This window comes from Cynocephalus volans, chromosome 3 (genome assembly GCF_027409185.1).
Source record: "Cynocephalus volans isolate mCynVol1 chromosome 3, mCynVol1.pri, whole genome shotgun sequence".
Classification (NCBI taxonomy): Eukaryota; Metazoa; Chordata; class Mammalia; order Dermoptera; family Cynocephalidae; genus Cynocephalus; species Cynocephalus volans.
This window is the reverse complement of record NC_084462.1, coordinates 39,776,297-39,789,567: the sequence shown is the minus strand read 5'-3', so window position 1 is coordinate 39,789,567 and position 13,271 is coordinate 39,776,297. Positions and strand designations below refer to the sequence as shown.

General features: G+C 44.5%; 1 protein-coding gene across 1 annotated transcript in view; it reads left to right on the top strand.

Moving 5' to 3' along the window:
* Window positions 1-13,271, top strand: part of CHRNA7 (cholinergic receptor nicotinic alpha 7 subunit) — a 100,818-nt gene that overhangs the window by 38,917 nt on the left and 48,630 nt on the right. Inside the window, exon 3 of the mRNA XM_063091365.1 lies at window positions 9,481-9,525. Coding sequence (XP_062947435.1) covers window positions 9,481-9,525 — 45 coding nt within the window. The remainder of the gene's footprint in view (window positions 1-9,480; window positions 9,526-13,271) is intronic.

Genomic DNA, 13,271 nt, shown 5'->3' with positions numbered 1-13,271 from the left:
GGCATTATGGATTGTCTGTACTTGAATTGTCCATCTGAAAGAAGACCCATACATAGTTTTTAGGTATCACAGTACACCCTTGTTTCTCCATATTCAGCAGACTGAAACAGACAGACCTCTTTCTGGTTTTCTTCTGCTCGTGGCCTCTTCAAGATCCCTGTGCCATGTGGGTTGATGTAGGGTAGGGGTTTTGTTCACCTCCCCTTCATCTGAGTAAGGAAGCCTTGGCTTCAGTCCCACTTAGGCATCGTTCAAACTCTTTGTGAAGGGGATTGGCCACAGTTATGCCCACTCCCACAGCCCTGCTATTGTGCCAGCTCGTGCACTTAGAATGTTCTTTCTAGTTTCCTTTTGGATTTCTTATTTTTAAGGATTTCTCTTGCTCTCTTGTGAGCTTTGATTGCATTAAAAAGACATTTCTTTGATTTCCTCCAGCATTTTTAGGTGCTTTGTAGCAGGGTAGTATTCAGGCTTTGGAGTCTGCTGGTTGGCTAGAACCAGAAGCAGGTCTGTGCAGTATCCGGGAATGCTTGACTTGTTTCCATGTGCCGTGTGTTCCACTTCAGCTCTGGTTGTGTCTCTTTTGTTTCATCCAGTCTCTTCTCTAATGAACTTACCTCTCTGTGTTTTTCCTCTGCACAACCGTGATTATCTCATGCCTTATCTCATGCCAGTAACTCAATTTTTATCTGTGTCTGTTTTGTTCCTTTCTGTTTCTAATTTATTAACAATATAACAGTGTTGTTTTGGTTCTCAGCTTATTTATTTAGCTCTGCAATTTTCCCTTTCCTTTCATTCTGTTATTTTGTTATCTCATCTTTGAAATCATGTTTAATTGGATCCAAGGCTTTATAAAGTTATATAGTACGAAGATCATGGCAAACATGTCCTTCTTGTTTGGGCTTTTTTCCAGACTACACTTGGTGTACTCCTTGTGCCTTTCTGCCTGTCTGCCTTCTTTTCTTCATTGCGTTTGCTGCTCTAAAAATTATATATAAAAACACATATATATTTGTTCTTTCATTTATAACCATACTGTATTCACGTAGCTGACATTCCACATTTTTTTCATTTTGCTCATGTCCTATGTTTCTGCTCATAATTTTTATTTTCTGTTATAATAGGGATAAATTATTTTTCATGTCATTCTTTTCTTATTTTTGGCCTGATTTATTTTTTCTTTATTTATTAAACCAGATAGTATACATTATTTGTAGAAATACTAGAAACATCAAATAAAAGAGAGAAAAAGTTATTGCTTGTAAATCCTGCTCCTAACCTCCATTCACACCCTTTCCTCCCTCCCCTTCCCATTGGCCTTTTGAGTCTACTTTGCACCAGTTCCACGCTAAGGGCTCTGCTGGGATCCTCTTATCTCTAGCTTGGGTCTTTAGAGGACCCCAATTTTAATGGGACAGGTTGCAACTATTTTTCTGACAGAATTCATTGGAAAAGCCTGATACTGAAGCTGCGCAGATTTCTGTACATAAGATGTTTGTGGGGGTCTGGTGTGCATGCAGCTGTGTGCGTTTAGTGCACTCAGATATACTTGTCCTGTGTGCTGAATTTGTTGTGAAGGAAATACCTGGAGACTGATTTCGCTAGGATGATGACTGAATGTAAATGGAGATTTATTGTTTCTGCACAGGGATAGTTCGGGTGAGGCTTTTTTCATGGTCACCCTGTATGCCTGGAGTCCTGTCTCTCTCCCCCTCTCTCCTCCACTCTGCAGTCTTGTTGGCACTGCCTCTCACCAGATCTGCTAAGTCAAGATAGGATCTCCTCTCTGGTAGGTTCTGCTCTCAGGATCACCCAGGTGGCATTCCTCCATATTTAGGTCCTCTGGGGAGCGAAGGAGGCCCTTCTTCTTACAGATGCAAATAAAAGTGTGTCCTTGAACTTGTCGTCCCCCCCCAATGGACAGCAGGTGGGGGCCCTTCCCCAGGAGAACTCTCTTGTCCCACACACACAGGCAGCTGGAGTGCCTTGGTGATGCCCCCTTCATTTTGGCACCGGCGGTAGGTTCCCAGGACAAAGAATAGTCAGTTGACATTGCCTGGATCAAGGACCCTAGCACAGTAAACACACCTGCCCCTGTTCACTTGGCATTTCTCATTCCCAAAGAAGTCAGTCTGATTGGCTGGTTTTCCAGTTTGTTATCACGTGTCTTTCCTGCTATTGTGTCAGCAAGGAATTACGCACTGACCTGTTGGGAAAGGGAAAAAAATATATATGTGTTATACTCTGTTCTGATTTCTACAAATCTCTTAGGCCTTTCTCATTGCATTGCTCCTAAAAACAGTATTCTAGAGCTGTGCAGGATTAGCTTTGGTAATTAAAAATAGAATTATAGAATTCACAATCACTGTGTCTGGGGAGCTGCAGAGGCAGAAGTTTGTCCAAGGCCTGCAGTCTCTGTCTCAGTGGGGTCTTACAGCAGCATCTCCTGTCTCAGTCTCTCCAGGGTGCTGTGTTTTAAAGGGCTGCAGGAAAGCATGTTTTCTTTATTTGTCAGTGTTTAACAGTGCTGTCTGCAATAAGTGTACATTTGTACACAGTTCAGCTGTAGTTAGGATTTCCAGAATCTTAAGAGGGAAACAGTAAAGTTCCTGTGCCACGGTGGACAGCTGGTGGAGAGAGGCTTGAAGGAAGTCAGGCCACATGCTGTCCCTTTGGAAAGATTCAGTTCTGTGCATTCGTACATCACAGAATAACCATTCGGTCATTAAGAAAATTAAATGATGACCTCTAGACACTTAATTACTAAGCCTCTATTTCAGTAAGAATAAAACTAACCAGTAATTATGTGCCACTCCTAAAAGTAGGCAGTCATAGGTGAAGAGGAGATGTTGCCATTTGGGGCCAGTTCTCTATGCCTTTTTGATATTTTTGTATCAGAAGAACTTTTTTCTGATAATTGAACAGCAGGGAACATTACTATTTTAGGCACTTTTTTTGTGTGTTACTTATGTAATCCTTGAAACATATGCTAATGACATAGTGATTACTCTAGTTTTTGCAAATAAGGAAACTCAGTGTTAGAAAAGTTTAGTGACTACCCCAAGTCCACACAGCCTGAGTAGCAGAGCCCAGAGCCTGTGATGTCTTCTTTGCATATTGAACCCCCAAGACACAGACCCTGAGCAACTCCAAAATGAAAGCAGAGATGAAGCAGTTCTCTGCACCCTGCTGGAGAGGACCAGGCCCCAGGGCACGAGAACCAGGATGTCTTAGGAATGCCAACTGCGACGCCAGTGGCTCTTAAATTTTTGGGCTCCAGGACTCCTTTACTCTCTTGAAAGTTATTGAGGATTCCCAACATTTTGTTTACATGGGTTACATCTATCAATATTTTACCATGATATAAATAAAAGCTAAGAAAACATTTTAAAGTTCATTCATTTAAAAGTATAATAAACCCATTGCATGTTAACATAACTATTTCATGAAAAATAATTATATTTTCCCAAACAAAACATATTAAGTGAGAAGGGTGGCATGTTTTCTATTTTTGCAACCTCTTTAATGCCTTGGTGAGCCCTGATCTGCTTCTGAGGTCAGTCCACTGCTGATCTCATATGTCACAGAGCCTCTGCGCAGCTCTATGAAACGCTCATGAGGAAAGGAGGGTGGAAGAGGGATGGCTTGAGAGCTATTTCCATGATCCTAGTCAAAGTTCACTTGCAATGTGGGTGCAGGATGACATCCTGGTTCAAAACACATGTGTCGAGCCACACAGATGAGGGGGGGACTCTGAGCTGTGTGGCCCGTGGCGGGGGTCTTGTTTTGTTCTGTTTCATAATTGCCATATGCATGCATCCACTCGCCCATTATTATAAAGGCAACTGCTAGGGTACTTTCAAAAAGTTTGTGGAAAATGGAATTAAGAGATGATATGAATCTTTCCATGAACCTTTTGAAGACCCCTCTCACAGCAGAGCATCAAAACAAAACAGAGACATATAAAATTAAATTTAGGAATTCATTCTTTTTATTAAATGAGAAAAATAATAGTACTGACTTAGCTGGTTTGTTGTCAGGTTGTTGCTGTCTTTTAACCCTGAATGGGTTAAAGAGTGTGCATGGGACGTTTAGAAGAGGGCAGGCTCTGTAAAGATGAGCCAGGCTGGTTACAGACCTCACTCGTGGACCTTTGCAGTGAAGTGCATGTTCATCTTTGCCCATTTTTCTATTGGGTTTTCTGCCTTTTACTGATTGATTTTTTGGGAGTTTATTTCTTATTTGGGATATGAATCTTTTGTCACACCTCATATCTCGCTGAGTCAGGGAAAATCACCGACCCTCAGTTCATTATTCTGTAAAACTAGGATAAAATATGGCTGGTGTAAAAATTAAATTGGATAAAAGAAGTCAGCCTTGTTACACATCACAGAGTGCTGTACAATTGTGAATTTATGTTATCCAGCCATTTTCGCTGCCAACAAGAATTTAGACATGGCTAGATTTATAGTTACGTGTATATTTTTCTCAGCATCTACACAAAAAGCCAAAAAAAAAAAAAAAGTGATGGGAGCTCTGTAAAATAATGTTGAGTAATGTCACTTAATAACTTCCAAAAGAGAACTGCTGTTGAAACACAGGATAGTATGTCACATATCATCAGAATAGTTGTGCTTTAAGCCAGATAACGATGGTTCAGAGAGACTGATTTTAAAAAGTGCATTCGCATAAATCAGAGTGCACTCCTAAGTGAAGTATCCAGATTAGAAAGAATGAGAGGTAGGCAGGTGACCTTGGGTATGTGGCTTCGCTGGCCTCCTGTGACTCCATGGTGGGCTATAGGTCCCATCTCCTCCTGTCTGGGCCCAGAGGCAGAAACAAGTGTAGACTTGCAGGAGAGCTGTGTGTGCCAGCATCCTCGCAGTGACAGCCTCTGGCACTGAAGGACATCTCACAGATCCTGTGACGCTGCCTGTGTCCCACCTGCTGCAGGAGGCAGCGAGGGTAGCTGTTATCATCCCCACAGAAACCGAGTGCCTGCTGACTGGGGGGCAAAGAGTGGAGCCAGGGGTCTTCTGCCTACCTGGAGCACATGCCAGCCCACCTGCCCGAGAGGGTGGGCAGGGCAGGAACAGCCAGGCAGTGTCCTGAGGATCTGGAATTACTGAAATCCATTTCCAGAGTGCTGTGGTCTGAATATTTGTGTTCCCGCAAATCTCATATGTTGAAACCCTAACCCCTAAGGTGATGGTATTAGCGGGGGGGGGGGGGGCTTTGGAAGGGGATTGGGTCATGAGGGTGGAGGCTGTATTAGTTTTCTGTTGCTTATAACAGAATACCTGAAACTGGGTAATTTGTAAGGAAAAGAGGTTTATTTCTTACAGTTTTGGAGGCTGGGAAGGCCACAGTCTGGGGGCTCTTTAGGTGAGGGCCTTCTTCGGCGGGGGGGGGGAACTCTCTACAGGGTCTCGTGGTGATAGAGAAAATGGCATGAGCAAGAGCTCTCTCTTGGGCTCTCCTTACAAAGCCACCAGTCCACATCCATGATAACCCTTTACTCCATAAATTGATTAATCCATTCATGAGGGCCCTGTCCTCACAACCCAATCACCTCTCAAAGGCCCCACCTTTTGAATATCATAATTGGGTTTCCCACCCTCTTAACATTGTTACAGTGGGGATCAAGTTTCCAATACATGATCTTTTGGGAGACACATGCGACCCATAGCAGAGCCCTCATGAGTGGGATTAATGTCTTTATAAAAGACACCCCAGAGAGCTCCCTTGCCCGTTCTAACATGTGAGGACACAGAGAGAAGGCGCCATCTATGAACCAGGAAGCCCTCACCAGACACCAGAATTTAACCATGCTGGCACCGTGATCTTAGACTTCCAGCCTCCGGAACTGTGAGAATTTAATTTATGTTGTTTGAAAATAACCCATTTATGGCATTCTCTTAAAACAGCCTGGATAGACTATGACATCCAGCCTGCACTGTGTGCTAATCACCGGTGCCCCAGGACCATAGAATGTTGTTTTTAGGGGGCTGAATCTGGTCATTTATTCAGAGGCCCTGGGGCTCAGGCTTGGAAATTCCATCTCCCTCCCCTGCCAGAATCCTGGTGTCTGGCATCAAGCTCCTGAGGTAAGCGACTGTTGGATGCAGGCTGTCTGCGGATTCCTGGCTTTAAACAAGCTTGAGTGCTGCGTGGGAGTCTGGTGGCTTTGGTGTCAGTGTAAGATATTTAGGTGAAAGGGAAGGAAGCTTCCTTACTGGGGTGAGAAACTAGGTTTTGTCCCCAGGTAGATTCTGGGCAATGGCAGTGGAGTGGCTGTGTGCTTGACCCGGATGCACTTCTGCCCAAGGTCGGAGGACACGCATGAACTGCAGTGCTGTCTGCAGATGTTTCAACTTCAGAGGCTGGCCAGCTGTCACCAGTTCTCCCACTCCCCCTCCAGCCTGCCGGGCCGCACAGCAGAAGTCACGCCTGCGTCCTCTGTGCAGAAGTCCTGTCGGGATGCAGGGCACTGAGCCAGGTGTAGTGGGGTGGGGTGGAGTGTGCTTGGGAGGGGCTGAGGGAAGAGAAGGATGTGGGAGGAAGGGGAGGAGGAGAGACTTTTGGAGCAGCCCCAGGGAAGGGGAGGTGTATTTATCTATCATCAGGTCAATGTCTTACAGGAGAGGAGGCTCCTGCAGGTCCTTCACTGCCAGGTTCCCCAAAGATCCCTCCCCTTGAGGTAGGGGTGTTGGCCAGGAACCATTTGGCGGGTGAGGAGACCAAGGCCGGCAGACACCACCCCTCACCTCTGGTCACAGGTGAGGGAGGTGTGGAGACAGTCGCACCTGGATGGAGCCTTGGCCAGAAGGGCTAATAGTGGGGGCCACAAAGGCTCAGGGTTGGGGTGCACATGGTTGGCATCAGGGGTCCATGTGTTGTGGTATTGTAAGATCACAGAGTATGGACGTGAAGCCCCATCCTCCAGACTCTGCCCTTGTCACTGGGTGAAGTCAGTCTCCCCTTTATCCTCTCTGACAGGCCCCATTTCTTCCCTTCCTGGCCATTGTCATCATTTTTAATCATAGGTGTATTGCTATTGTATTGTGTAATCCCCAGCCCTCCCAACACATGTTGTGTATTCCACAAGCTCAAGAACAATGTTCAGTTCCCACTGTACATACCAGGCCAGTATTATTCGTGAAACAGGAAGTGCTCCATAAATATTTGCTGAATGAATGAATGAATGAATGAAAGATTGAAAACTTGGCCAGACTACAGTTTGTAGAAAGGGTTTGTGAATCGCACTGAGGACTTTTGACTTGATTCTTTGTGCTCCATTGGAGGAGGGTGAGCTGATGATATTGGTGTTCCGAAGGTCTCGTCTGGAGATGAGTTGAGGACAGACTCTGTGTGTGTGTGTGTGTGTGTGTGTGTGTGTGTGTGTGTGTGTCTGTGTGTGCATGTGTGTGTGCTGCAGATTGAGATAGCTGAGAGACTCAGCCAGTGCGTGGCCCTGGATGGGGAAGGAGGAAGGAGATCCGTTCAGGGGATGCAGATGGCAGCTTCTTGCCCGGTCCTGCGGGCTTTCCTCCTGGAACCTCTGTGGAGGGCTTCCCTAGCTGGCATTGCTGCACTGTCAGAGGGTGGCTGGCTGCTTCTTGTTGTTGCTTACAGTTTGAAATGCCGTACTTTGGTCCCATGCTGCCATACACCTCAGAAATTCAGTGTTCCTCTAATGAGGTTTCCGTTAGAATGTTGGAAAGAAGAAAGCCTTTTAATTAGATTGGTAGTAATTGAGCTCCCAAACCACAGAAGGCTTTCTCTCAGAAGATGAAGACACAAATGCAATTAGAAGAAGCAAAGGCACCTAAATGGAACCCATGCTAATTTTAAGTCCATTAAAAACAACAACTCCTTAATAAATTGAGGCAACAGATATATGTCCTGAAGAGTTTAGCAGTGCTTGCCAATAGTATTGGAGGCTGAACTGGAACTAGAGTACTCCTGCAGTTTAAACGTATGGCTCTATCGGGGATTGTTTACTCAGTACAGAGCACAGAGAAATGTTAGCTCTACAGCTTTTTCTACCAAAAAGTCCTGGCACATTTTATTTGGAAAGTGGAATCTATTTTTTTCTAGTGGCTGAATCGGCAGCTTCTTCTGGACATAGCCCCTGGCTGGGAATCCCCTGGAACAATGTTCCATGTCCCTCTCCAGGCAGCCCTGTGCTCTCTGTAGGATCCCTCTACCCTCTTCTCAGCTCTCAAAGGTGCCCGCATGTGAGTGGCAAAGCAGGGGCTCTGAGGCATCAGAGCGTCCCTGCCAACTCATTATACGTTCAGCACATTTTTGTTTTAATGAGAGGCAGCATTCATATGTTATTCGCATCCCTGTCCCTGACTACTCCCCAGCAGGTGCCATGGTCTTTCTGCTGCTGAGTCTTTTTTGATGATCGTCCATAGTGAACCAGGCCAAGTAGTTCCTATGCTTCAGCTTCCAGGCACGTGTTCATGCAGACATTAATAAATACTTTCCCTGGAGAGGGCGTCAATTGCTAATTAACAGAGCCCTTTAGGCTGGAATTGAATATTAAATACAGAATAACAGCATTCTCAGTATAATGATTGCATAAAACGTGCTCATGGGCCTCCTTGTGGGTTTTTTGCTGGGCCATATTGGGTTTGGCCAGCCGTGAGAAAACACTGATTGCATCTTTGATGGAAAGGCCAATTTTGATTAGACTCTTTTTGAGATGCTCTGTGCCCCCCACAGCCACAGTTGATACACTAACCTGAGCTCCCTGGTTAGTGCACAGATCCAGCACCCTGCTGGATCCCCCACTCAGGTGTTTTGGAAATGTGGAAAAATGGGCTCTGGACTCAGAAACATCTAAGTTTGAATGGCTCCTTCATAAAGTCACTTCACCTTTCTGATCCTTAGTTAACTCACCTGCAGGTGTGTGCCAAGGGCCTGACATGCTGCCTATGAGGTAGAGGATAAAAAAAGACAGTCTGATTGCAGGACAAGGCAGGACCGAGCCCACACAGACCCCCAGCGTGTGGCCTGGCAGCCCGACGCAGGGCCACACCTCCTTTCCTGGGAGAGGAAAGTGTAAAATATTTGTATTTGTTTAAAAGATTCTGGTAATAAATCTCACTTTAAAAAAATTGGAATTTGCACCCAATTTTTGGGTTTTTTAAAAGTAAATTATAAAAAAATATACACAAAGAAAAATAGCTAGATCATTAGTAGGCTTCATTTCTGAATGCTAAGGTTTGCAGCATTTTAATTTTCTTCTTTATACTTTTCTTTTGTAAGCGTTCTATAATAGTGTGTATTACTTCAGAATAAATAGAAAAGCTTAACTCTGGGGAAATGCTGCTTGCATATATTTAGAAGTGCTTGGTGCATTCTAATTAACATACATGACAAGATTCCCACAGTCCTACATGAATAATTGTATCATCCTTCTTTTGTAAACCATATTTATGTTGCTGCTTTTTTTTTTTTTTTTTAAAGGATGAGAAGAACCAAGTTTTAACCACCAACATTTGGCTGCACATGGTAAGTTAAGACAACGGCAGCCCTCACCCAGGGGTCTACCTGCTCTGGCTTCCCAGATGCTTGTGGTTGATTTGCAGGTACAGTGCAAGTCCTATGAGAAAAGCCAGGGTTGTGACGTCTGACTCCTCGCGTGCCACAGTGAATGCTGGATGTATTGTGCTGCAGCCTCCAGCACTTGGTGTAGGCATGAGGGGTGATTTGGGGACATTTCAAAAGCACTTCGTGCAAAAATAATAATAAGATGCAGAGCTGCATTTAGATGTCCACCACCTACACCTTAACCAGTCCACAGAGCTCAGGAGTGACTGCCCTGCCCTGTATATACTCTAGAGCTGCACATTTATTCCCATGGAGTGCTCCTAAGCCAGAGGTCTTCCCATGTCTTGCTCTAGTGACTTCTGTGAGAATCTTGAAACATTGTATTCCATTCGTGATTTTTAACTTGGCATCTACAAATCTAACCTCAATTTAGTTAATTGCAAGTGCTGTCACTTCCATCAGATTATAAATATCGACATTTAAAAATTAAACTGTCAGTCACTGTTTTAAGTAGAATTTAAATACCGCAATATTTAGATGTACATATCATTCAAAAAACCATATGAACAAACCCTTCCTTAACTGTCTGATATTTTACATAGTCCCTTTTTCTCTTTGCACCTGCATTTCTATCCCACTTTTCATGCAGAATTTTGTCCGAATGTAATATAATTTTATGTTTTAAAGTTTTTTGTTAATCCCTCTGTCTTTGTTTACTTGAATGTAAATATTTACATAAAAATACTCTTTCAGACCATAATGTTAAAATTTTTTTTTCTGGATTGATTTAAGTTTGCTACTGTTATTGGTACATAATTCATCAAGGTGACATAAATTACCAATTTTAATAATTATTAAACATACATTTATTATTGGAAATACATGTCTATGCCAAGGACAAGGCTTTGTTCTAAATTAATGTATCTGCAGATGACTCTTTTATTACCAGAAATGAGAGAATGATACAGTTTTCACCATTAATTCTGTAAGTGTAACATGGAAAGGCATTTTCTTTTTTTTTTTTTTTTTTCGTGACCGGCGCTCAGCCAGGGAGTGCACCGGTCATTCCTATATAGGATCCGAACCCACGGCAGGAGCGTCGCCGCGCTGCCAGCGCAGCACGCTACCGAGTGCGCCACGGGCTCGGCCCGGAAAGGCATTTTCTTAAATCAATGTTATTCAGTTTTTTGAATTTCTTGCAGATTATATGACAGAAGTAATGTGTTTTTCATTAAATGTACCAAATGACAACTTGATTAGTTTCTCCTTCAATTTTGTGGAAAGCAAAAAATTAAAAGAATTAAATGCCCCTTGACCTTTGAAATTATTTGCCACCCAATTTTTAAGGTCATTCACACAGACACTGATATTTTGAATTGACCCTTTGTTTGGTTCTTGGGTCAGTGTCCCAAGATAAGAGTCAAGGTAAAATAAGAGGAATGTGTCCTTTTTGTAAAGTGGAACTGGAGTAGTAAAAGTGGGTGCGAAGGATGTTCTCTGGCGGTTCCTGGGCAGGTAAGTTTTTGTGATGATACACGTGGAGTTGAGGGATAGGAAATGGATTCTCTTAAAGCCATCTGCTGAGTGTCCCACGGTACACTCAGCTACACGTGAGACCCTTGCAGAACCTACCCAGAATGAATGAGGTAGAAACCTTTGAGAGTTTTCCCCTGCAGGATTTGAAGAAACATTCTTCAGTGGGCACATCCCGCCCCTCACCTGCACCCACCTGCACTAGCTTCCTTCCTCCTTCTGCCCCGATGTGTGATCTATGCTGCCCCGGAAGGCACAGACCCTTTCTCCAGTGGACACCCTGTCTGCTAGTGTCTGCTGAGAACCTCACTTTAACAGTTGTCCCCACTGTCTCTAGCAGCCTGATGGTGTCTGTGGGTCATTCTCACTCTGTCCCTGTCCTCCATCTTCTTCATCTGGGTACATGGCAACCTGTTCATCCATTTGCACAGACCAGAAACCTGAGTCATCCTTAACTCTTGACTTTCACACCTGATCCATCAGCAAGCTCTGGCAGCTCCACCTTCAAAACAGATCCAGGATCTAACCACTGGGCTTTAACCCATTGCTTCCCCCTGGTGTAAACTGGTGTCATCTCTCACCTCCGTTGTTACAGAGTCTTGCAACCAGTCTTCCTGCTCAGCCCCTGCCTCCCTCATGGTGTCTGTTCTCTGCATAGCAGCCAGCACAGTCCTAGAAAGAGAACAGGAAGTCTCAGATCCCCCAGGGGTGCTGTTTCCCTAAGCAGCATGAGACCTGAAGTCCTCGAAGTGAAGCAGCCTGTAGTGTCTCCCTGTGTGGCACCTCCTTCCTCTCGTGTCCCCTGCGCCCTCTCCTCTTGTCACCCAACGTGCACCCACCCCAGGGCCTTTGCACTTCCTGCTCCCTGCCTGGGAGACTCTTCCCCAAGAACCAATTGATGTTCTCCCTCTCTCCTTACTGGTCTCTTCCTAAAGGTCACCTTTTCAGTGATGTCTTCCCTGTTCTGTCCCAGACCCTCCCCTCTACCTCCATCTACTCTGTTCTCTTTACCCTCCTCCATTATTTGTTTCCCAAAGTGCTTCTCACCATCTGACATACTTTGTATTCACTTGTCTCTTTGCTCCTCCGAGTCCCTCTGTCCCCCACTAGAATGTGGACGTTAGCAGGGGAGGGCCCCGGGTGGGTCGGCTCATGGTTGTACCCCCAGCTCTTAGCCCACTGCCTCACCTGTAGCAGGCACTGTGCAACTTTTGTTGAAGGAATGAACAAAACAAAAACTCAGGACGAACCTAGGAGCTAAGATAGTATGATACAAATAAAGCCGACTCCATAACAACACTGGAGCACTTCAGTATAAGGTAAAGCTCTGGGAGCTCTGAGGGGTGATGCACATGCTTGTCTTTGTACTTAAAGCTGGGTGTTTCCTATGCCCATGAAGGACCAGAGCTACTGTTGGCATTTTTCTTACGGAGAGAAACCCGTGTTATGGACGGGTCTGTCTCTCTGGAGCCTACCTGCCTTAGCCCTCAGGGAGCGATTGGTCTTCAGCAATGTATATTATTCGGCAATTTTTTTAAAAAGGGTGTTGGTTTCCAAGAAAAATGTAACTGGATTATAGCTTACTGTATTGAGTTCAGGTGCACCATAAATAAACATCCTTGCTTTGGCAGATGTCACTGGAGACTTCTAAATTTCTTTCAAGCACAGCTTATTTCTAATTAAGACAAATTTGCAGAAGCAGCTGCAGCTCCATTTGTTTGAAAACTCACCTTTTCATCTCATTTACCTGTACACCTCATCTTTTGGAGCACCTACTACATGAAGGCATTGAACTAGGCCACATGAGGGACCTAGAGATGTATGAGACCCTTTTCTACTTTTAAGTCATTTACAATCAGGCTGTGTAATTAACACATTACAAAAGAGGCTAAAATAGCAAGACCAAGTAGTTTCCCAGAGATATTGCGGGGGATAGGCAGGTGGTCGGCAGCAGGGTCACAGGTGGAAGAAACCTCTGCTTTACAGCAGCAGGACAGAAGGAAAGGCACAGACTGTTCTAAATGGGAAGATCTTGGAGCACTGGTATTTCTAGGTGTTTCATCACTAATTAACACTTATGTTCAGATGCCTGCCATATGAAGAGCATGCTGGATTCCCTCACGGCATGTGCTCTTGTAAAGCTGGGTGATGGCATTCATCTGAAAGGTGGCACC